The sequence below is a fragment of the Theileria equi genome (genome assembly GCF_000342415.1).
Source record: "Theileria equi strain WA chromosome 4 map unlocalized gcontig_1105316255041, whole genome shotgun sequence".
NCBI classification, from domain to species: Eukaryota; Apicomplexa; class Aconoidasida; order Piroplasmida; family Theileriidae; genus Theileria; species Theileria equi.
Window position 1 is genome coordinate 447,725 of NW_004668225.1, and position 24,442 is coordinate 472,166.

A 24,442-nucleotide genomic window follows, 5' to 3' on the forward strand; every position below is an offset into this window, starting at 1 on the left:
TGGTAGAGTCCAGAGGAATGAGAAATTGGTGACCACCAGGGTCTTTAAGGAAGAATCATTAGGGTTCCTGCCAGAAAGCCTCAACCAACAAATTAACACCAACTACTCAGTACAGACTCTCTAGTCTCCCTAATGGAGAGTCCATAGACTCCTAAATCTGTCTAACCCAAGGATCTCCCCTAGAACGTTTAAATGCCCACCAACCAAGTCCAGTAAGGCCACCAGCTCCAGCAAGAGTACCAGAGGTAGAGCCTAATCCGGTGAGAATAGCAGTAATAGTAAGGCCAGAGGCTCCATCAACAAGTTTTTCAGGACCAGAATCAGTAGGAGAAGCAGGATTAGGTTGAGGTTTACATTCACTACCCAATTCTTCAAGTATCCTTTTGACCTCTTCGTGGTTTTTGTCTGGATCAGTGCTGAGTAATCCTGCACATACCCAGCCACCAGTTCCACTGGCGAGATCATTATTCTTGTACAAATTATGGTATCCACTAGTGTTGTAGTATAATAGGAGAGGCTTGTCAGGATTTTTCTTACAGAAATAAACCTTTACTTCATCCACATCAAGAATGGGAGTAGTATAACTTGCAGAAATTCCAGTTAGAGGTGTTTTATCATTCTTAAAAGATACTATATGAAACTTCTTTCCTCCACCGGAGGAATCTTGGAGAGAGTGTTTATAGACCTGATAGTTTAGTAGCTTACCAGTGTCACCAATATCTTGTTCAACTTTCATCTTATTATTACCATGACAACCGTCAAAAGTTTTATCCTTACAGGAGTCATAATTTTCAGTATTCCGCTTACTTATGTCTATGACAACTGCATTGTTAAGGCGGCAGTTAAGGAGGTATAACTTAGCTCTGAGACTATTTTCAGAAACCGTTGCCATCTGCCATAAGGTCCATTGTATATTATCATTCTCACCCTTATTCTCGTAGTAAAATGGTGTTGATCTACCATACTTAACAACTTTGACGATAAGAGGTTTGTTCTTATCCCTATACTCCGGAGTCTCTAGAGGAGTCCAGTAGTAAACGGATACTCTAGTTACCCTAGGCATAGGAACACCCACATTTACAATATCGGTTACATTGTTTTCATAGTTAACTTTCGGGAGTGTAAAGTAATTATCTTCTCTACCAACCACTTGGTGATCATACCTAGTATAATGTTCTGGAGGATCCTTTTTATGAGAGCCTGACCTCTGTGTTACCTCTATAGTTTTCCCATAATATCCAGAATAATAATGAAGGTATCTTCCATTTTCTCTCTCATAGATATCTATAATTGCCTTTGGAGATTGGCAAGCACTCTTAATAGTGTCCAGAGTGTCAACTATGTCTGTATAACTCTTTTCATCTTTACCATCTAAACCTTTAGCTGACTCCCAAATAGTACCATTATCTGGCTTCTTAAACCACTTTTGCTTAGCATTCTTGGGGTCATTAGAGTCTATGTAAAGCAAGAGGGGATTCCTACCGGTGCTCCCAGTAACCTCCTTACCACAGAAGTAGACAACCACTTTCTTGACATCTATAACTGGTAGTGTCAAGTCTCCACTGAAATCAATCTTATTCCTTCCCCTTGTAAATGTAGATATGTGAAATGAACTTCTATATCCTGCAGATGTATTTGGAGTATGAGAATAGGCAGTATAGTTTCCAAGCTTTCTTTCATCACTTACAGGGGTTACTTTGACTTTCTTAGTATAAATATCATCATGTTTAGGATCTTGGGAGTATCCATCATGACAATATTGTCCATCTATCCTAGTAACATCTATTTGAACAACATCATTAATCTCACAATTGAGGAAGATGAGCTTATTCACCAATTCATTCTGATCTAGTTGCTTGTCAGAATTGCTATATTGTTTCCATTCCTTACCATTTTTTGCATAATAAGAATGTTGTCCATTAGATACTACTTCAACCGAGAGTACATTCTTGGGAGTCTCACTAGGATCTTCATGCCTCCAGTAATAAGCAGAAACTGAGGTTACCCTTTCTCCACTAGCTCCATTTATGGTATGACCCTGATCATCAATTACTGCCATCAGTTTGAATGGTACTCCGGTGGAATCTTTATGCTCATATTTGTAGAAGTCAGAGTTACTAGTGGATCCAATATTGAGATAGGGAAGTATTTTGACGTTTATAGTAACTCGTGGGTTGGAAAGATAACCTGGATAAGAAATAGGATCTGAAGAGTCATCCTTTGGTTTATGTTCAAGTTTAACAGTTACTTCTGGAGTAGTAATCGCAGATACTATAGATGAAGAGGTAGTAACATGTTTAGCACCAGGAACAGTAGAACATATTTCATATTTACAGCTACTTGGAAGACTATTTAGTACCTCTACCAATTCTTTCTGTTGCCCACAAGCAAGGTTATCCAAATTATCAGACGTCACACTAGTGAGTTTGTCACGCAATTTCTCCCATTTAGAGTTGTCATCTGTTCCTCTCTTATACCAACCTTGAACATCCTGAGGTAGAGTTCCTTGAGGATCCATATAAATCAAAGCAGGTTTTCCTGAGCAGTGAAATACATATACATCTACAGGTCCTTGGATAGGAAGGTCTAATTCCTCGGTGATTATACGTTTTCTATTATCGTCTCCGATAATATAATATTTGATCTTTGCCAACTTAGTATCTCCTCTCTTTATAACTGAGTATTTGTAATATGGAATGGATGTTTTGCTACCTCTTACAAGAGAACTAGAGCTAATTGTGATGACTTTAGAACTAACTTTAACCTTACTATGGCTTTTATGATGTTCACAACAGGTATGTCCTCCTTTCTCAGCATTACTATTGGTAAGGTCCAAGGTAACCGCATTACTGTTGTAACAGTTAAGGTCATCTAGTTTCTGTTCGAGGGCTTCACCGGTGAACTGCTTATTTTGATAATTATTGTATCCACTAACAGGTCTCCAATCCAGATCACCCTTATTGTAGTGATACTTGTAATGTCCATTTTTGAATACTTCTATTAGGAGAGGGACACCTAAATTTGAATCATTATTCCAATACCAAACGGCTAAGTGAGAAATACTTTCGTCTATATTGGCATCCACATCAACTGTTGGACCACTATCCCCGTATATAACCTTTTCAACCTTGAAAGGTCCTCCACCACTCTTAGTATGTGTGAACTTAAAGAAGCTAGAACCTTTAGGATCCTCAGATTTTTCCAAGTTAACTTTCTGATCAGCGGATACTTCTAAGTTATATGTATCAGATCCCGACTTTGCATTATTATGCAGATCCTTCTGTATGTCTATAATAACGCCAGGTGGAGGTGGTGAAACAACTGGCTGAAGTTTGGCTTGGATTTTCTCCACAATTTTCTCTACCGTTGGTATGAGTTCATCAGGAGTTATAGAAAGCGTTTTAAGACTTTTCTTGAGACTACTTAGTGTCCTCTTGGAGGGATATGTGTATGGTTTTTTTTCACTCATAGCCTTTTGTTTTTCTGCCTCTATCTTCTTTTCTTCTTGTGCATCATCCTCTGGTCCTCTCGGTGGTTCCAATCCGTATGTTTTATCTTGAGACTTCTGCTTTAGATCCTCGAGTGTATCTTTTGGAGACTCCTGTGGTTCTGGCTCCGGTCTAGTGAATGATTTATCCTCAGGGATACTGTTTGGACTACAGCCACTTGTAAGTAGAGTAGCTACTATCTTGAAATTATTTCTTAAATCTTCACTGATCTCAGTATCTGTACTTGGTATATTATATATGTAGTCCCATCCGTTTTTAGTGATACGTCTATACCACTTGTTATCAGCGAAATATTCATCATCTGCATATTTAATGTCCATGAAAATTGGCTCACTCAAACATTTCTCTGCATAATATACAGTAACACTATAAGCATTTCTAATAGGAAACATAATACCACCCTGCTTAACACCATCCTTTATTATACTACTAATAGTGAATGGAAGTCCGTCATCTGAAGCATGTTCATATATGGAAAACCCTTTATATGCATCTGATGGTTGTGTTTTAACGTTTATCCTAGGGTTTTTGCACGTTTTAGTACAACAATACCTTTTATCTGCAGGGCTCTTAGACAGGTCTATAGTAGTGGTCCTATTGCGTACGCAGTTATGTTCAACCACCGTATCTTCTAGTTTAACACCCATTGACACTGCCCTTTTATCCCATTGCAAACCAACTCTACCATCATTGAAATAATATTTTGGCTTACTACTTCGATCTATAACTTTCACAACGAGTGGTTTTCCCAAATGATGCTTCCAATAAAATGTAGATATTTCTAGAACACCATCTGAAGGTATAGGTATTTCTATATCCTTTCCATTATACTGAAGTGAATGGACCTTAAACGGTTTGTTTCTTTGAGTACTCTGTTTAAACTGGTAGATGCTTTTGTCATCCGTGAAGGTTGTTCCTACTACGTTGAAACCAAGATTACAATAGTGTTTTTTTCTGTCTATCTTTTTGAAAATATCCACCGAAACGGAATTGGCATATTCACAGCTCAGTTGTTCTAATGTATCAAAGAGGCTCTCAGAAGAGCTTCCTAGACTATAATTTTGGGCCCATGAATAATTGGCGTAATAATCATCGTTTTCGTCTTTAATGCTAGGTTTATTGTTTACATAGTAATCTTTTCCTCTTGATCTATTGATCTCAATAACATATGGTCTATTATCAGTATCATAGTATACAGATACTTCTATGGCATCTTTGACATAATAAGGACCAACGAGGGCTAAACTGTGGTACTTTACACCCTGAAGTTCGAATTGTCCATTTGTCTTAAGTCTATGAGTGTGCTTTGTGTATCCTTTTGCAGGATTTTTGACTTCCTTAGTGGCAATAAACGTTCCAGACTTTTTTTTGCAGCCACATGATCCAGTACATTGTTTCTTTAATTCCAGTAGGAGATACTCCCCACTCATCCTCCATGTTCAGAGACTACTGCCTTTCAAAACTCTGAGATCCATGAGTAGTCTCCTATCTACTCCTCCTCACCCATTCATTCATCCTCTATCACAACTAGCTCACTGTTTGGTAGTATGGAGCAGTGTCATTATGGTCATACTAAAGATTCCTACAGAGACTCCCTTTGGGTCGCCAAAACTCACTACGTTCGCTCCATTACTCCTATACTGCCTATTCTCGCTAGAGCTTGGCAACTATCCGACTGTAGGAAGTCATAAGAATAGCGTGGCTATGCTACTAATACAATTTTAACATTCATCTATAATACACTATAGCCGTAGATAGTGACATCTCCGATCAAAAGAGAGGACAGGAATAGAGAACGATTATGTGCAGAACTTGTGAATATTCCCAATGTACGGGGTCTCCAATTACCAAAAGTGAGAGCCGAAAACATTCTATAGAACGGCAAAAGATGCCACAATTGCTGGCCAAAATACCTTGGCTAGAGCAACTAAAGCTCCAGCCGCTACAAGTCCTCCTACGGTTCCCCCAACTGTATTTATGATGACCTGTTTTTGGGGATCTGCAGAGGGATGTACGTCTTCGTCTGCACCAAGATTAAGTTTGTTCTTCAACTGGTTTAGTTGGTTGGTAAGTTCATCGTTCTCTAATTTACCTGTCTTTTCTTGTCTCCCAAGAAGAGTCCAGCTATTTTGACTATTTTCTTGCCTTATGTAATATAGATAGTCATTACTAGCAGTACCTCTTTTCTCTAACTCAACCATTATAAGGTTTTTCAGAGAATAAGGATCATCTCCCTGATAAAAAGCGGTTATACTCCCAAGGATATAATCTGGAGGTGTTATCCCACCCAGTATGTTAACATTATGTTCAACTCCCTTTAGCTTAAAGAGCCCACCTCTCAAAGAATGTTTATATTTCCAGTAGCCATTATCCAGTGAACTAGTTCTCACGGTTATATTGATGTTCATATTTCTATCCGGGTAGTGTGCATCGGTAAATATAGATAAATCTGGAGTGATTAATGGATAATAAGAAGCCTCTTCAAGAAGCTTCTTTATTTTACCATCATCAGAAGTATGTTCTGGTAGATTTTGATCCGCCTTTCCAATCTCACTCCAAGTGCTTCCATCAGTAGTATTTCTTCTGAACCAAGACCTTTCATGAAAACCTTGTTCATAGTGTATTAGGAGAGGCTTTCCACGGGATTTGGTCCAATAAACAGATATAGATTGGACATTTTTAACTGATGGAAGTCCAAGTTGCCAATTTTTATCATCCTTGAAACTGGTGGTAGAAAAGGATCCAAGTCTAGAAGCCAAAACATAATGCGCATAATAATCATAATTATCTTCATGTTGGGATATTATTAAGATGCTTGTGCCAGTACAATTGGGACATTGGTAATCGCTCTCTTTTGAAATATTAAAAGTGTGAGCTTTGTTCCTAATACAGTTCTGTCCATCCAACTTGGACTTTAGAATGTCAGCAGTTATGCTTCCTTGTTTAGTCCAGGTATCATTGTTATTCCAGGTGTAGTACTCATTCATTCCCTCACCAAGTTGAATGAGGAGGGGATTCTGGTAATTGCTACTCCAGTAAAGGACTGAGACACTTTTGTGATCTCCTAGACCACTAATTCCAGAAAGTCCACTCCCTTTATGTATAATAGTTTCAATGCTAGTATTTTCAGGAGCATGCGTGAGTTTCATATAAACTCCATCTGGGTCAGGAAACCATTCATCCGTAAGATTAACTCGACCACCACTTGAACTAGTATAATGGTATCCATTCTCGTCTTGCTCTACTCCATTTTCAGGACGTTTACCGATGTCTATAGTGACACCTTCACCCATTTATCACTCCTTAATCTCGTAATTGTTTTAATAACGAAAGATTTTTGGGAAAGGGATAGACATCAGATGATGTATGGGGGTTCAGGAAGTAATTTTGTCATTTTTAGTGTACTATTCATCACTATTTGGTATTTACAGGGATTTGGTACTATAAAATATCCGTTAAGGTAGCTAGATTGGTTATAATGTTCCGTAGTATCCTCTACTCCATAATCTACTCGTTGTCAAAACCTGCATGCATTAATAAAGTTGTTTTATCCTTTATCTTTTATTCCGCAATTCGATCACTTATTCATTCTGATGTTGTATAGGCATTTTAAGGGATGTGTTTCTGGCTGTCTCGTATAGTTTACGCATCCAAAGGTGCGCTAGAAACAAGTTCCCTATTCCTGTCCTTTCATATTCCATGGACCAATTTTTCAAACCTATCGGTCGTCCAAATGGCTTCTATATTCCATGAGGGTCCCCTAAAGATGTTCCCAAGGTTCGGAATAGACAGCTCCATGCTAAGAATTTCCTACTCCCTAGTGATAGCCTAAGTCCATCCACTGAACAGTTCTCATAATGGTAATAGCCATCTACTAGGCCCTGTGAATCCACAGGTTCATGTACTCCGTATAGTCGCCACCCTTCCTCTGTTCACTTCGCTCATGTAGTCGCCATTCTAGAGACTCCTTAGGATTGTCTAGTACTCCTTACAGTCGTACTTAACAGTGAGGAATCCTACTATTCTATAGGCTCACAGAGGTCGCCTAGTCCATCCTCCCTATGGTCGGATAGTCGCTCATGCTCCTCCTAGCTCCGCTAGTAGTTCGCATCAGTCACCTCAAAACCCCCAGGAAGAGACTCATCGGTGTACCTACAACCTTCCATTCTTCTTCCTTGTCCATATCAACTCCATTTTGTCTCCTCTTCCGTCTATACCGCGTCCCTGTTCCTCCTAGGTCCTTGCGACCCATCTGAGCCTTCTTCCCGGGGCGTTTGCGGCCCATGGGCCGAGATTCCCGCGGGGCACTCGTATGCCACGGGGATAATTTTGTAAAGGGGCAAAATTGTGACAGAGTTGCCTGGTTTGGCGTAGGTACGGCCGCTGTGGATCCCACCTGCGACGTCGGTTGTGTGTGCAGATTGGTGTTGTGAGAATCTCGGTGTATAGTTTTAATTCTGGCCCTAAACGCTCGAATTTCTAGCTTTAAAATGTAAAGTTTTGTTTCCCTGGTTTTAATGACGATGATGGGTAGCCAGTGTCAGAGCAGTCAGCCGCTGGAGTGCGAGTACTTTGAGAACACGGTCGAGTGCACGAATAACGTCTACATAACCACAGCTGGTCAAGATTGTGGTCTAAGGAGAGACTCTGGCGGTGGCTTTCGCGAAATCTACTGCGAAGACCGCTCAAAGTGGAAGAATGTGCAAGTTGGACCGGTCATGCACCAGGACGATGTCGACGCGCTTCTCAGCCGCAAACCAAATGCAGTAAAGAACTTTATAAAGTCCCTAAACAAACAGCTTGAAAAGGGGCCTGATTGCGGACCCAAATCTGAAAATTCTAGACAAAGGCCAGAGGGAGCCAATGAGCCTCTCAGAGGCTCCAAAAATTGCAGTTTTGAGCGAATCACGAAAAAAGTCAATAGGATATACTCATTCTCAACCATTGACCCAGCCACAAGTATTGAAAATGAAAGAGGATACGAAAAAGGTCCGCATGCAGAACTTGGCGGCTACGAACGTGGCTGTAAATTGGTGGACAGAGTAGTCGCTGAAACGACCTTTGGAGTAGACCGCAATGGTAATATCACTAGGGAATTTGGTCACGATGGAATGGTGACAAAAGACTCCTGGTACAATGGCTTTGGCGATGATTTTGTCCGCGTCAAAAGTGCATCTCCCATGGCTGAAATTCCGAGCCTGATGGCCGCCAATGGAGAGTTTGAACGCAGTTTTAATGGTGACCACATGCTGGTCCAAGGTTTTAATGCTAGTCGCTGTAACGACCGTTTCGGAGACTTTGGGGATGGTCGTTACGGCAGCCAATGTGGTTCTGGTAACCTCTACAAATGCAGTGAATATGGACGAGAAATTCAGGGTTCCCCGGGAAACTCGTTTGGATTTCCGGTGCCCATGGATGGAAGAGATAGGCTCATCAATGGAGGACTTGTAGGCTACGACGGAGCAACTGCTCCAGAAGGATTTACTCACAGGAGCAATACTTTTGGAGAATTCGCCAGGAGACCAAACTTTATGGAGATGAACAAGAGCACCTCGGACATTTGTCACGATAGTTATAGGGACCTTGTGGAGCATGGAAGAAGTCCATACGGAATGTCTAGTCCGGGGGCATCATCTCCATTTGACATCTCCAGTCAGTATGGAACTTGTAGCCCGTACATTTTCCCCGAGAGAGCCCTGGACATTTCTAGAAACACGCCCATGGTATCACCTTCAAACTACGCCCATAGTGCTGGAAACACTCCCTACGCCAGCAACATTGCGTGGAGAGGATACGAATGTCGAGACAGTGAACATCAAATGGGCTCAATCAGCGAACACGACGAAGCCATAGTCGACGATGTCGACCTTATCCATGCACGTTTTATGGGCATGAATGAAAATACAGCGAGCCCATCTCTGGCAAAACTCGGTCATCCTCGTGAAGCGCTTTTAAACGGTCAATATGGAGGAATTGGTATGGATGAGTACGGAGTAGACGCGGGTCAAAGATGGGACTATAACGATGAATGTGCATTTGGGTCTGCAAGTTCTCAAGGATATCCGCAGTACGTTGAAATGGTAACTAACATTCCGGTGCTTAGTGGCTCCTACAATGAGCAGTCCGCGGAGCCCAGTGAAGATGAAAGAGACACTCCGAAAAACTCCATCAAGAGCATCTTGAAATACGCCATCAACAACAACTTTTTGCACAGCTTATCCTCCCTTCCGGAATTCGTCAACATGCTCCTTCCAGAGCATAACAAGAGGAAAAGGATGAACCTCAGAAACGTCAAAGTCACAAACTCTGGCTGGGCCTGGGTGCAGTCGAGTAAGACCCACAGATGGGTTCCAAAGTTTATCTCACTTGTATATACTACTAGCACACAGAGAATGTGCAATACCTACTCCCTGGAGACCAAAAGACAGGAAGGCGCCTCTGCAAGATGGAGAAGAGGTATGGATAGTAGAGCTGATAGCACGAGAAATAAGAATGGATTCTGGGATATTTACAAGGTCTACTCGGCGCTGAATGATGTTACTTCCGTCATGCCACCGCTCAGGAGTCTCACTCATTCCGTTTACCCATCGGTCATTGATGCAATGGGCGCCGGAATGCAGAGCACTAATACGGAGAATAGAAGAATTCCCTCGGGATCAACGCTCTATTTGTGCATTTTGAACGAGGAACCAATCGACATTCCAGCAGCTATTGCAAACGGAGACTATTTGGAGATCATGCAAGTGGACACCAAGACCATCCCATTCACGAGACAAATGGCACCAACCAGCTGGCTTTCTGGGTTCATTGCAAGGACTATAGGAAAGGAACCGCTCAACCTCGTGGTCATTCCACTAGAAGATGGATTTGAATGTAATTTCATCCCTCTCTGTGCCGCCAGATTCGAGTATAGTCTCTCGTACAAAATGCAGTGCGCCAGAAGGAATAGAGTAGATAGGGAATATGACAAGTGGTTATTTAATCTCTGGGAATATGTAGTAAGAACTAGCGACAAGCATGCAGAACTCAACAGAGGATATACCTGCAGTAGTGGAGCTCAGAATGGTAGCACCGGAGGCGACTCTGGTGAACACACGCAGAGAAATGATAATGCGTGGAAGATTAGAAATATGTTTAACAGACTTGGAAACGCCATTGGGTCAATTTTTTGGTTCTCAAAGGACAGGATGGCTAGAAGCTGTATAGATGATATGGGAGAAGACGAGGTGGTGAAAGATGACCTTAGAAGGTAAGTTAATGAATGAGATGTACGTAGCAGAGCTATGAGGGGCATGAGCGAATGGATGACTATACGCCAGTATAGGAATCCAGAAGGAATCATTAGTGTGTCCGTAATGTCAGGATGTACTCCATAGTGATCACCCGGTGAGTTAGTTGTGAGGGAGCTGTGAGTTAATGGACATCATACTATCTAAAATGGCTGTACTTAATGAAGGTTGAATGAGAATCTGGGAACTAAAAATAACTTGACACTTAGATCATAACCCAAAATGACTGCTCTACCTGCTGTTACCATTGATATACAGAGGAGTCCTAGTAATGGAAAAGAGTCTGATACATATACTTCTGGAGGGGGTTCTGTTAGTCTCAATAAGATTGAGGATCCCCCTGAATCCGGCTTCTTAAAGTTCATACATACTTCACCTGACGGGTCACCTTTTAAGGTTAGCGAAGTGAGGTATGGAGCTACTCCAGCTTCTGACTTAAACCCTAGTGATGATATTCAGCACCTTTCAGTCTGGTACTGGAAAGATACAGCTGTAGACATGACAAATCCACTCCTCATAGAAATCTTACAGGGTGATAATAGGTATACTTATAAATCTGCTAAAGCAGGTGGAACAAGTTGGCAACCACTTCCTATAAGACAAAGTCCTCGACCTAATCCACTCACCGGTAAGACACTTGAGACTCAACTAGATGGTCTTAACTGTTCACTCAACCAGGCAGTTACCTTTAATCTCACCTTTGAGCTTTCTAGCAGTCTTTCTGATAAACATAAAAAAAGTAGAGATGATAACACCTACTGTTGCAGCACTCATTGCCCTCAGGGTACTAGCGGTAGGGTCACTGTTAAACTAAATAAAGTTTCTTGTAAACAAAATCATCGTAGTGCCGATTACTATAGGCATAAGATTAATACTGTCAATGGAAGGAAGGTAGCAGCTATAAAGTATGATCCTACTGGTGGGTCTACTAGGAATAGAATAAATTTGAACGGACACAAATCTCCTCCAAGCGTAACAACCGTATATGCATTCTATTCCGGACAGAATCCAAAACTAATATACGTTTATGGAGGTACAGCCACAGGCTGGTACAAGAAACCCATCACTATTAGTAATGGTGATACGGATGAAGTCTGGACACCAGTAAAGGATCTCAATGGTATAACACCTGATTATCTAACTGAGAATACTGAATGTTCAAGTTGGACTGCGGTCAAAAAAGCACTAACAAATGTTACTTGTAGCGGTTGTCCACCATGTCCTCTTCCTCAATCACCACCTCCTCCTCTTGCTCCATCATCTAACATAGATTCTGGTGCTAGTGGAGCTGTAGTAGGCCCTATTGTAGGTTTACTTGGTACATTGCTTGGAGCACTTTCTGGAGCTAGTAAGGTTGTTAATACAGAACTACTCGAAAACTTGGTGGGTTCCATACTATATGGATCTGATTTAGCCGCTACAATTGGTATAGAGGCTCTAGGTGCGGCCCTTGAAACTACTCTCTCTTATCCTATTTCTGCTCCTAATCCTGGTCAAGCTCCTCTTGATCCTCCTAGATCTGATGGTCAAGCTGAACCTTCTACCTTACTCCTTCCTACTAGTATGGCTGGATACTTCTTTGTTGGATCTGCAGGATCTGGGTTAACTGGTTTCTTGGGATATAAGTTCTAAAAGAACTTTAATGGAGATGCTCTAGTAGGGAGACTAAGTAGTTTGTATGATGGAGCTCAGTAATGGATGGATACTAAGAATAGTAAGAATGTATCGGAATAATCTTACTCTTCTTTAGGCTCCCATACTGCGTACAGTTGCTCATTCATTCCGCTACGCTAAATTCGCATCATGCTATCTCTAGCTTATTCCATCGACGGCATCATACTCACTTCAATCATATACTAACCATTACACAATCATGTAGGCACATAATAGAGTCGATATCAGTTGAAAAGGAGGCATCTCTTAGATCTGACGTTTGTTCCACAGAGGCCACTTCGAGGTTTGAGGACTTGCCAATTCACGACGAAAACATACCATCGCCAATCAATTTCATGAACTGGATCAACCGCTATGGCTTTGACGACTTGTCCATCAAGATGAACATTTACACACTTGTCAACAGGAGATAACTCATCTACAAGTTAATGAGTCTCTAGAAATTAAGTTTACATTCATCAAGATGTGGAGCTCCTCGAGGAGCGCGCCTGCTTGATATCCTGAAGTCGTTTGGCAAATTGCACACTATCAATCTCTACCCATGCATCTTCAGACTTTTCAAAAAATAGGGATGTAACCTTTTTACCAGTGCCAGCCTCAATATAGAGAATCATGCATTCTCTTGCAGAGTAATATTCCACAAAGAAGCAGCGTTCTATACCGAGGCTTTTCCAGATTGTATACCCATTATCATGTACGGAGGAAATGGAATACTCCTTCCTTGGAAAGAATGACTTGTGGTCCATTCCATTCTTTCTACGTCCACCTGCGCAAATATTCTTCTTGTCTGGGTTGGAAATATCCAATTCAAGTGGAGTAATGAGCTCTAGTCTCAAATTTGGACGCTTTTTTTGATGAGGGGACGGCTTTGTGGCTTCATCACCCTCTCCCCTTTTGGCAATTTGCGATTCTGTACTTCTTTTGAGTGTATCCTCTGAAAATACTCTGGGTCTTATCTCGTCTGAAAGTTCAGTCTGGTGTTTTGCGCCAAATGCTGGGTGCATGGACTCCATTTCAGCCTCAGAGTCGCCTGGTGTCCATTCATTTCCCTTCCTTGTAAATGTCTCTACCACCGTCTTGTCATCCTCTACAATACTCAATTTGGCAGCTATTAGAGACCCTTTCTTCAGTGATAGTCTGACAAGCGAACAAGTTTGGGGACCTTGTGCCTTCCAGATTGGAATGTTACCTTCCAAAACCTCCGTAATAACACAGTGTGTTCTCGGATAAATTGCTCGTTCCTCATCATTTTCCTCAACTTGAAAGAGTGTTTTGTCCACCTTTGAAATATCCAAAACGTTTTGATCCTCTGCTTCTTCAGCATCTCCTCCAGTGCAACACTTGAAACAACACGGCCAACCGGCACTGCAGAGTTTAATGGCGGCAAGAATGGATAATAGAATGTAGAGTCTCATGTTTACGCTTCTTAAAATGTTATAAAATGGTGCAAGAAGGACTTGGGATGAATAGCGAGAATGAAGGACCGAAAAGTACAGAGGGCAATGTGCCCGTCCAACTTTGGCGAGGCAACCAGGGATTCTGAGTGAATAATGCAGAGATCTCCTTTATTAAATGTCTATCCATTGCAATAAAGTGGCTATGAGGCTATAAAACCCATGCATGCAGTATGCTATTCGCCATCCCCCTCCGAGTCATGCTTAATTCTCGCGGATCCAAGGGATCATTACAAGTCCACAAAATACTGATCTCCTCTTCTAATGTACTTTTGCATTTAAACGCAGTAATGACCCATCAAATGCTAACTCTCCGATGATAGAATCCACCTATTAATCTGCTTGGAGTTGTAATGTGATCTCCTCCTAGATAAAAGTCAAAGTCTGACCGATTTGTAGCTGCGTAAATCTCCCTCATTTCTGAAAATGTAATTCCTCCAATAATGTACAGTATAACCTTTGGCTTTGACACCTCCTCCTTTTCAAAAAAGGTCCATTGCTCCTTTTCCACTTCATCCTCCTTCGCCTCCTTTGTAGTCTCCTGGGACGAATCCAGATATGGAAAAAGCTCGGGATCCACCTTTCCCTTTATAATCTTATCCAATATGTGATGCAAGTAGGGAACATATCGCGATAAATCAAACTCTGCAGCACTGGCATACTTTTTGTAAAATTTTTCAGAGTCGTACCGATGACTCGTCTTTGAATCGGATCCCTCAGTAAATGTTATACTAAACAGGTTAACTATATCCTCGATGACCCTTCTGCCATCTATGCTGATAGAGGAAACTTCCAGAAGTTTTTCGATATTCTTTTTCTCAACATTCTTATAACTTGTAATGTACAAAATGAGAAGTCTCAGTCTGTCCTCTTCGTCCATACTGGTATCTAGGAAAAGCTGGAAAATCTGCTGGTGCACCTTTGAATGGCTAATGTGCTTACCGTGTTTGTCCACGTTTGTAGCAATATTTTGTTCAACGGCACCAATCTTTAGCAAATCCTTGGACTGTACAACCTCGAAGCAACGCTCACTTATGCTTACATGCGCCCAGTACTTTTCCAAGAGGTACTGCATCTGTGGAATGTTTCTCACAATCTCCAAAGTACCGTAAATATCCGCAACCTTGCTATGTTGTGTCTCAAAAGGACGCCCAGAGCCTAAATCTGTGTGAATGGATGGAGAACTATGAACTGTCCCAATCGAAGTCATTTGTTTGAGTGATAATTGCGAAGCTGGTATTGAACCTTGTTTAGAGGTTGGTATAGATGTCATTGAGGTTATAGATGGAGGGTTGGAAATTGTCTTTTGTTTCCCAGGCATTTTCGTATCCATTGATAGCTTTTTAATTTGGTCAAGGACATCGGAATTTACCTTTTGAATATGCAAGTGACGGTACTTTTCCCAAAGTACGTCATTTTGGCTGTTTAAAAGTGCGACCTTTGTCTCTTTTTTGCCTAAATAGGGTTGTATTGTATTGCTATGCAGAATGTGTACTAGAGATAATAGACAAGTCATAAAATCAACATACCTGCATTTGTGACAAATTTAAATTCCCAAGTATCATCCGTCACTCCTTCACTAGCTTCACTGCATACGGGTACTCCAAGCATATCGTATACAAATGCTTGATAAGTGTACTCGTGGATGAATAAAGAAGTAAAATCAAATGATCGATCTAGGATATACAATACATCTCCACTGTTCTTATTTACTCCACCATTTTCAGAGTCTTTATCATCTTTAACCTTTCCAAAAATGTCTAAAAATGCAGCAACTGTCTTTGCTACAGATTCACAAATCCCAGACTTTGACCGATAAAACCGAATCTTTGGACGCGCATTCATCGTCGATAGAAATGAAGCAATTCGTGATGATATAGGATATACGATGGATCTTTGAAACTGTGGGTAAACTCTGGTGAGGGTATTACCCATTAATCCATGAAATATGCGATCTTCATATGAGCAAAAGTTGAGATGTAACTCAACACACCCCAAAACAATATCAATGTCTATACATTCTGCAATTTGACGCAGAGCACTATCATCTTGAAGATGGTAGTTAAAAATAATAAATAGCGCCTTGTATTTTTCCTTGCCTGGGACAAAGTCCTCGCAGAGGAGATCCAAAGACGATGGATCATCACTCAGTATACAAATTGCATTTCTGTTTCGTATGGATTGACGCTTCTTTGTAATAAGTTCAACGAGCTCAACTCCCTCATCCATAAGGTCACTAATGGAACAACAAGATGAAATCATACGGAGACTCTTGAAGTCAACCAGAATAATGGATTTTCCAAATGGAATCACAACCTTTCTTATCGCCCAAATGAGGCCTAAAAATGTGTGTTTTGTGTGTATAACAAGAGGGTTGTGACAAATGCAGGCATAGAGGATCTATGCTATCTGGAGTCTAGGATGTTCTGTCATTTGGTGTAATATTTTGTTGCTTGGGTCATTCATTGTTGGTATAAATGTTTGTAGAGATTTCATGTTTGCTATAAGGGTCAATGGTAGCGTTATGAGTATCTACTCTTAGAGGAGTTGTAACAATGGTCATTAAGAGTAGTACTCTGATCATTCTCATACCTAGAATAAGTCTTGAGGTAACCGTCTCCGGTAAAAGCCAATACTATCATTAAACCTTGGGATGTAAACGTGTTTAAGCAGGAAAAGGTACCTTCCCTCTCTTTACAGCATTGGCAGTTGGTAGATGTACATAGGTTGGGTTTACAGGGTCCTCCACGGCTTCCACATTGACAACCGCCGCTTTTGCATCCATATTCATTGCAGTATTTACCTACTTGCTTACCAGAACCAGCAGTAGTAGTTCGACTATAAGTAGCAGCTTCATCAGGAGGAACAAGAGTTTCTTCAGGAGGATATTGAGGAGCATGAGAAACTTCAGGTTTAGCAACATCCTTATCTTCACCAGGGACTCTTACTTTAGGTTTAGCTTCATCTTCTTTGTCATCATTAGCATCTTTAACAGTGTCACTATCAGTTAGAGCAGCTCCAGTTTGAAGAAGTTTCTCCGTAGCAAACCATCTAAGTAAAGTAACTATGGCTGATTCGGTTAATCCAATTTTGATAAGAGGGCTAACTGTTTTCAATACTGTTTCACCAAGGTCTTCTACAGCTCCAGATGGAGTAGTAGCAGGGGCAATACATTCTTTATAGTCTTTAAAACCTAGTGCCTTCACAAGATCTTTAAAGCCGTAACTATTAGTCTTTGATATCATCAGGACAAGGTACTCCAGTCAAGGTTTTTTCCCATCTATCACCAGAATCGTTCTTGTACCAACCTTTAGCCGCATCGTTTCTAGGTGAGTCAATGTAGACGAGAACCGGGGCCTCCTCTTTACAGTAGAAGGTGTAAATATCTACTGGACCTTTAATGGGAAAGTTCAATTCAGGAGCGGTTATTCTCTTCCTAAGAGCATTGGTATTAAGACCACCATCATAATACTTAATACCCGCTAGTTTTGAAGTACGAACAATGGAGTGTTTATATGCTGTAACATGGTTTGGATTGTGTTGCAACTTACAGGAAATTGTCAATTCACTAACTTGAACCTTACTATTATACTCTTTACAACAATACTGTGTTCCATTTTCACCACTAGTATGTTTCTCGGAATGGCTTTTAGTAAGATCCATGGTTACCAATTTGTGGTATTGGCAATTGAGATCGTCCAGCTGAATCTCAAGATCCTCGCCGGAAAGTAGAGAGCCACCATTTCCAGAAAGCGGTTGCCAATTTATACCATTTTTGCTGGAATAATAATCATAGTCTCCATTTGTATCTCGTATTTCTATTAGGCTAGGGTTGTGCATAGTTGCAACTGTCTCTTTCCAATACCCTACTGCCAGATGTAGAATATCAGTGTTATTGATACCTAAACCATCAGTGAGTTCACCGCATATTACTTTCTCAACTTTGAATGGTAGTCCACTACTACCATTTTTGGTATGTTCAAAGTTCCAGAAGCCAGAGCTAGCAGGATCCTCAGTTTTATTTACTTTAACACCATCATCTTGGCCAAATACTCCATAAGTATACGTAGTAGATCCAGCTCCCTTTCCGGTATTCTGAGCTATGTTGATTATCACAGAAGACGAGGATGCCATCCTGGTTTATAGCCTAAGAGGATCAAGTAGTTAGTTCCAAGATCTTCATTATCCTCCATTAAACACTGCCATTTTAGACAGTCTTCATTCCACTCAACATCCTCCTCATCCATACATTCATCCTCCCTCACAATTAGCTCACTGTCAGAGAGACTATCCACAGAATGACAAGATGAACAACTATCAACACAGTCTTCAGTAGTACAATCAACACTCACGTCAGTCGATACAACCTCAATATCTATCCACTCTCCATAAAATTCCACCGAGTCCATAACACAGTCCACTCATGACAGACTCCTCTAATTACTCCGCTCACAGAGTCTCCATGACTATTCCACTCGTTACACTCATTCCATAGTGATCTACTCCCTAGTCTCTGACGTCGGTAGGTCATTCTTCCTTCCGTTGCACTCCAGTAATGACCTTAATCCTACCAAACGGAAGAGCTCCCATAGGTCGCTCATCCATCTATGGTCTCAGAAATCTACACATTTGCCGTGGCCCTTCTTATGGCCATTTTGGCGGTTTTCAGGGGTTCCATTTGACTCCTTGTGGCAAAAACATGACAGAATAACCCTTGAACCATCCAAAAGTCTAAATAAAAAGCAAAAACTTACGTTCCTTGGCGGCTTTTTTGATCGACATTTTTAAACCCTCGAAAACGATCCCTTTGTGCCCAGTTTGTCTCCCCTAGTTGCCTTTTAAAGTGCGTAAAACTACAAGTCTAAAATTTTGGCAAATTTTAGTCGTCTAAATGATAAAAAACTAAAATACGTCCACACGCGCTTCTGGCTTGCACATTTTCGAAACCGCGAGCTCCAAGGCTAGTTCAGGGCAATGTGATGAAAATGTACAAGTATGGGAACCAGGATAAGCTGTTTATATGAACTAAATGGCAGAAGAAAATCTGTACGTTGTACGGCTGCCATGAGAATGTTCTAGGTACCCCTTGGTCACAAGACTATGTGTATACCCCGAAGAGTGTGAACTACGAAGTAGTGAGCCTGAGCGACTAACAGGAGCTCTATGGCGACCTCTGAGAGCCTAGATAAGAGTAGGATTAAGGTCATTACTGAAGTGAAACGGAAGGAATAATGACCTACCGACGTCAAAGACTAGGTAGTAATGGTGACTATACGCAGTATAGGAGCATAGGCGACCCATGGGAGCCTGTGTATTCAGTGTTTGGTAGATGGAGGAGTTGTCTATTATGGACTTTGGATCATCTTGGAATGGAATGCCTACTATTTAGAGACTCATTCTACTAGTGGTACTACTGAACGACCAAAGAGAGTCTCTAGAAGAATAGATGAATGAGTTGTCACTATGAGATACCGGCATCGAGTTGTATAATGTAATAACAGGATAGAAGCCCTGCGACTATGATATATTAAGCATTGAGTTGTATAATGTGACTACAGGGAACATGAGAAATTATATACTATGGAACCTGGTGGTTTCATAGACAATGTCTATGGATGGCATAAGTCTGGATGTCCCATACATTCCCCTTTATACTTTAGAGAATCCACATTCTACCGCAAATGACTCTCTACCATTTTAGGCTATTTTTGGTAGAGCGATTACACCTTGTGGATTTGGAAAATGGGCCAGTGAGACCCCTGCATGCAGACCTTTCTGGCGGACCTACTCGTGGGCTTTTTGGTCACCTTTCATTCTTCATTACGTAAATGTCATAATAGAAAGAAATAGGGAATAAGCAGCCATTAAATTATCTAGACACTCCAACATCTATCTCTGCCTATTGTCTCCGAACTTTTGAACTTGTCAATCCACAGCATTGACAGCGATGCGACAAAAACCATTAAATGGATATTAACAAGGCTCCAAAATATTTATCTACTTCCGATCCATCTGAGATCTTGAAAGGTGGGAGTATAAGTCAAAAATGAGACGATTGTCCCATCGGTCGACGATACATCAAAGGAAACTGCAGGATTTCTCGCAGATTCGGCATCCTCTCGGTTCCGTCATAATTCAAATCATTACAACCCTTTCAATATTACAAGCAAACTACGGGGTCACCACCTGATAATGGGACGGAAATGATGAGTACAGCAAACCATTCCTCATCGGACCCTGTGACGAATCCTCCAGAGAAATCCATAACCACAATGTTGCGTAAATAATATAGACATTAAGACGGTACAACTTAAAACATTTACGCGGGATCTTGGTTTCGAAGTCTCTTCCAAAACTTCCAACCGCCACTTCCAGACTCTCTATCATCGTAATAACTGCTGTACCTTCTACTCCTCCTGCGGAGCTCAGCTCCTCCGATCCTCTTCCACCTCCCATTCCTCTTTTCAAAACAGCTAATTTTCCATCCTCCACCTACTTTACTGCGAATAAATAAGAGTCTGTTCCGATGCCCTGGTGTGATTTTGGCGTGTTTAAAAGTCCCCTCAACTTCCGCAAAAATGATACCATCGTCGACCAAGTGGGTAATCTTGACATTAGCCTTTGGAGTTAAGACGTGCCAAAGTATATTATCGTGTATCTCTTCACTTTTATAAACCTGCTGAGGACTGGGGTTTGCGAGGTCAAGTGCATGCATGTCAGATGGAATTAGGGGCTCCTCAGACTGAGAATAAGCCCTTTCATGAGCCCTTGATCCACTTGCTTCATTGTCATTCCTTCGGTTGAGTCCATCCGCGTCATCATTCTCTTCCTCGCTTCCCCTCAAACAACACGGCCAACCGGCACTGCAGAGTTTAATGACTGCAAGGATGGGTAATAGAATGTAGAGTCTCATGTTGAAGTCCCTTTCTACAAGGTTAAATAGTGAAAGACGTCCCGGCAGCAACTGGCAAAGAGAGGGACAGGGGAGGTCATAAGGGGCACTGCTGCCAATGGCAAACGTAATGCGTAGCGTGACTGTCAGGGGCTCAAAGAATGTGTGATATTCTCCATGGTATACTCCATATCCTTCAGTCATCTATGATAATACTCCATTAGACCAACTACTCAGTACCTTAGCTAGTATCTAGAGTGCCTCCATAGACTCCTAAATCTGTCCAACCCAAGGGTCTCCAAGAGCATCATTAGTATCATTATATTAAGCGTACAAGAGGGTCTCTATAATAGCGACTATAGAGTTTCCATCCAAATACAGCGAGAATTCCAACTCCAGTTAGAATAGCAGTAACTCCAAGGCAGATGTAAATAGTAGCAGTAGTAGATTGAGAAGTTTTAGAGCCTTTCCAGAGACCAATACCAGCAATAGCGAGACCAACTGCAACAAGTAACAGTAGATGGGTTATCAACTTGTTCATCAGCCTTAGTAATAGCAGGTGACATTCTCCTAGCTCCTAGTCTTCGAAGTAGTAGGCTTATGTATGAAAAGTAGGAGAAGCCATGACAAACTACATTAACCTTGGATCCTCCAAGACCAAATTGCGATTCATATCCGTCTATAGTATGAGTAAGAGAATAGAACTGATGAGAGTAATTGTCCTTCCACAGGAACCATACCCATCATCCAATAGTACTTCCTCACTCAGCATCCTCATCCATACATTCATCCTCCCTCACAACTAGTTCACTGTCTGTCATTATGAACCACGTTCCAGCATCCACTGGGCTACAGTAGTCCATGGGAGTCTCTAGTGGACTCCATTTCTGCCATCTCTAGAGATACACAAGCTCCCGTTGGTCGCCCAGTCGCTCATGTTCATCCACCTCAATGTGAATTCGCCATCACTCCCGTAGATCAAGTTGATTTATTTTCTTCTTGTAGATATAAAATCTGTCGTATTCTCCTCCGATATACTTGTACTTGACTACGCTTTGAGTCCAATTGTTGTATCTTGATACAATTTGTATGTAAGGATCGTCAATACCTCCTTCCCATGAGACTTCTCTACTTATCAACGTGTCTGATCCAGTGTCCAAAATCACTCTCCCATACTTTACAGTGCTGATAACATAGTCGTCTTGCATATCGTCCTTTACTGTGAACTTGACTGGCAGAATATCGAGGTCTCTCGGGATGCCAATCTTTTCAGTTTCCTCCTCTGGCACTTGGCCATCAGTATAGCATTCAACCAAACTCTTCTTTGGTTCCCAGTCGACGACAACGTCAGCATTTACAAACTTGTCGGTTTGCTGTGATAAAATGTCCAGTTGCAAGGGGATCCGGAAGACTTTGTAAAACTTGATGTCATTATGTTCCTTTATAAACTCGTGGACCTGGCTAGAGTGTTTCCTCCCAAGTTTCCGTCTGGTGATTACTCGGATGTATTTCGTGTTATCCTCGCGTTCAATAGTCAGGAGGTATCTGCTCACAGCCGTGGAATCTCCCGAGATAATAAGTTTATCACCGTCTAGGATATCGCCAATAATGTGAGTATGCCTGCATCCCCGTTGAATGTTGTAGTTTACACCCCCAAAAAACCTAACTGATGGGCTAACTGTAACGTACGTTATGCGATGCTCGCGTATGTTTACATCCACAGGTATCTTTTCCTTCAAGGGCAGACTGCACACAAAATTTAATCGTAGCAGAATACAAAACGAGAGGATGATCATCATAACCTCTATATTGCGTTGTTTTTGTCTCTAGCTCTAGTATAAAAGGGGAATAAGGATCTGCAGTGACACATTTAAAGAGCCTACAAAGATTTGGTCTCTAGGAACAATAAATAGTTTGCATGCACTATTCTTCTTGGAGAGTTGTGAATGGGTAATTACATTTGCTTTTTGTATATGGAACGAGTGGGCCGCACAAATGATGAGCGCATTGTCCAGAATGTCACCCCAATGAACGTTGAACAAAGTGGGCCATAGGCGAGATAGACGTCTAATAGTAACCAGTTCTACTTGATACCATGGGAATACCTCCAACTATCCTGTATGTCAAATTTATGAACCTTCCATCATTTAAAAATGCAGAAATTGTTATTATCCATGGGTTTCTTCTCTTGTCTACTTGGATCATTTTCTTGAGCACTCCATCCACCCTTTCGTCAACGATATATCTACCGTACTTTACTATGCCAATGAAAAAGTCGAGTTCCATATCGTTTTTCGTTGTGTAAACGATAATTCCGCGTTTAATTCCATTGGTAACCTTGATGAATCTCTCATCGTGTTGATCCACTAAATTGAGATCTAGAGGCCATCTTACCAGTGGCATGTACATCATGTCGTCCGTTTTCTTGATCATTTCTGTGATTTCTACTTTAGAATCTTCCACTCCCCCTTTTGCAGTTGTGACCATGATGTATCTCGTGCCATCTGTAAAATACCTAAATAGGACATTCCTATCAATAATCGTACTTTCATCCTCAAGAATGAGGTGCGTTCCATCAAAAACTGCTCCAATTTTGTAGTTTTTGTTCAGCCTGGGTTTGATGGTATATTTTATCTCACCCGTGCTATGATTGACAATACCCATTATCTGGCGTTGATTCTCTCCACAAATGTGTAGATTTAGAGACTTTTTTTCCTTTTGAACCTGAACTCCATCTCCGGCAAGAGCGGTCCTGGTGGACAACATAGTGAACAGAATGGCTAGTCTCAAAAGTGCCTCCATTGCTATTTTCCTTTGTTACCATAAATTACCTCAGGATAACCATGAATGGTTTGTGTTCAAGATTTTGGAAATCTGCAAGAGTTACCGGATCTAGTATGTGGAGATGCAGATCTGCATGCAACAAAATTCGGGACAGCTAGAATAGGTACCCAGCTGTTGTCTGAACGTGATGAGAGTTTAGAAACCTCAGCTTTATAGTGTAAATGAGTGGTGATTATAGATAGTTTAACAACGCCAAATTTTGTGGAATGTTGGACAAGATTATGGAAGTCTCTGGAGCATCTGCAGACTCCACCGGGATGACTTGGCATTCCTAATTAAACTGTCCTATGTGTAAGTTATTCTGTTTTAGCCTTCAGATCGTCCATAGAAGTTTATACTGATGAATAACGTATAAAATTACCAGTAACAGAGGTACCCGTCATCCCAGTTGTTACATTCCAGACATCCTTTTAACAGGGCCCCTGTATATCTACAAGTCAATACATGAAACACATTTAACTTATCACATTATAGCTCTTTCGTCATGTCAAGCATCAGTGACTATCACAAGGTATATTCTCAGTATTAACAAGATACAGCCCACTGGCCAACAGAGGGCCAGCTTATGGAGCTCACTCGGATTTTGGATTTCCGATACAGTGAAAGATGGAATAAATATTTTGAGATGTTCCTTTACCACTGATTTAACCAAATATGTGTCTCCTATTGATCACTTTTAATTACGTGTACCCTGGCAGAATCTCTGTAATTATGTTGTTTCCTCTTTAATAGCAAGAGTTTGGGGAAGGAGTATGATTTGAAACTTCGAATGGTTGCATA

At 41.2% G+C, this 24,442-nt stretch overlaps 9 protein-coding genes across 9 annotated transcripts; 2 read left to right on the forward strand and 7 right to left on the reverse strand.

Moving 5' to 3' along the window:
• Positions 1–151: 151 nt before the first annotated feature.
• BEWA_046870 (hypothetical protein) lies at positions 152–4,939 on the reverse strand (the record flags this gene model as incomplete). Its single annotated transcript, XM_004831618.1, has 1 exon — positions 152–4,939. One exon carries the CDS (start codon positions 4,937–4,939, stop codon positions 152–154), a length of 4,788 nt encoding a protein of 1,595 aa, XP_004831675.1.
• Positions 4,940–5,380: 441 nt separating this feature from the next.
• Positions 5,381–6,802, reverse strand: BEWA_046880 (hypothetical protein; the record flags this gene model as incomplete). The annotated part of the gene is made up of 1 exon (XM_004831619.1): positions 5,381–6,802. The coding sequence occupies one exon, from the start codon at positions 6,800–6,802 to the stop codon at positions 5,381–5,383; it is 1,422 nt and encodes a 473-aa protein (XP_004831676.1).
• Positions 6,803–8,026: 1,224 nt separating this feature from the next.
• On the forward strand, positions 8,027–10,762 carry BEWA_046890 (hypothetical protein; the record flags this gene model as incomplete). The annotated part of the gene is made up of 1 exon (XM_004831620.1): positions 8,027–10,762. One exon carries the CDS (start codon positions 8,027–8,029, stop codon positions 10,760–10,762), a length of 2,736 nt encoding a protein of 911 aa, XP_004831677.1.
• A 258-nt stretch (positions 10,763–11,020) lies between these two features.
• On the forward strand, positions 11,021–12,885 carry BEWA_046900 (hypothetical protein; the record flags this gene model as incomplete). Its single annotated transcript, XM_004831621.1, has 2 exons — positions 11,021–12,399; positions 12,678–12,885. The coding sequence occupies 2 exons, from the start codon at positions 11,021–11,023 to the stop codon at positions 12,883–12,885; spliced, it is 1,587 nt and encodes a 528-aa protein (XP_004831678.1).
• Positions 12,886–12,930: 45 nt separating this feature from the next.
• Positions 12,931–13,887, reverse strand: BEWA_046910 (signal peptide containing protein; the record flags this gene model as incomplete). The annotated part of the gene is made up of 1 exon (XM_004831622.1): positions 12,931–13,887. The coding sequence occupies one exon, from the start codon at positions 13,885–13,887 to the stop codon at positions 12,931–12,933; it is 957 nt and encodes a 318-aa protein (XP_004831679.1).
• A 337-nt stretch (positions 13,888–14,224) lies between these two features.
• Positions 14,225–18,335, reverse strand: BEWA_046920 (Sec1 family member protein; the record flags this gene model as incomplete). Its single annotated transcript, XM_004831623.1, has 5 exons — positions 14,225–15,381; positions 15,456–16,265; positions 16,610–17,101; positions 17,235–18,021; positions 18,279–18,335. The coding sequence occupies 5 exons, from the start codon at positions 18,333–18,335 to the stop codon at positions 14,225–14,227; spliced, it is 3,303 nt and encodes a 1,100-aa protein (XP_004831680.1).
• Positions 18,336–20,245: 1,910 nt separating this feature from the next.
• Positions 20,246–21,022, reverse strand: BEWA_046930 (hypothetical protein; the record flags this gene model as incomplete). Its single annotated transcript, XM_004831624.1, has 1 exon — positions 20,246–21,022. One exon carries the CDS (start codon positions 21,020–21,022, stop codon positions 20,246–20,248), a length of 777 nt encoding a protein of 258 aa, XP_004831681.1.
• A 761-nt stretch (positions 21,023–21,783) lies between these two features.
• On the reverse strand, positions 21,784–22,617 carry BEWA_046940 (signal peptide containing protein; the record flags this gene model as incomplete). The annotated part of the gene is made up of 1 exon (XM_004831625.1): positions 21,784–22,617. One exon carries the CDS (start codon positions 22,615–22,617, stop codon positions 21,784–21,786), a length of 834 nt encoding a protein of 277 aa, XP_004831682.1.
• Positions 22,618–22,885: 268 nt separating this feature from the next.
• On the reverse strand, positions 22,886–23,620 carry BEWA_046950 (signal peptide containing protein; the record flags this gene model as incomplete). Its single annotated transcript, XM_004831626.1, has 1 exon — positions 22,886–23,620. One exon carries the CDS (start codon positions 23,618–23,620, stop codon positions 22,886–22,888), a length of 735 nt encoding a protein of 244 aa, XP_004831683.1.
• Positions 23,621–24,442: the final 822 nt, after the last annotated feature.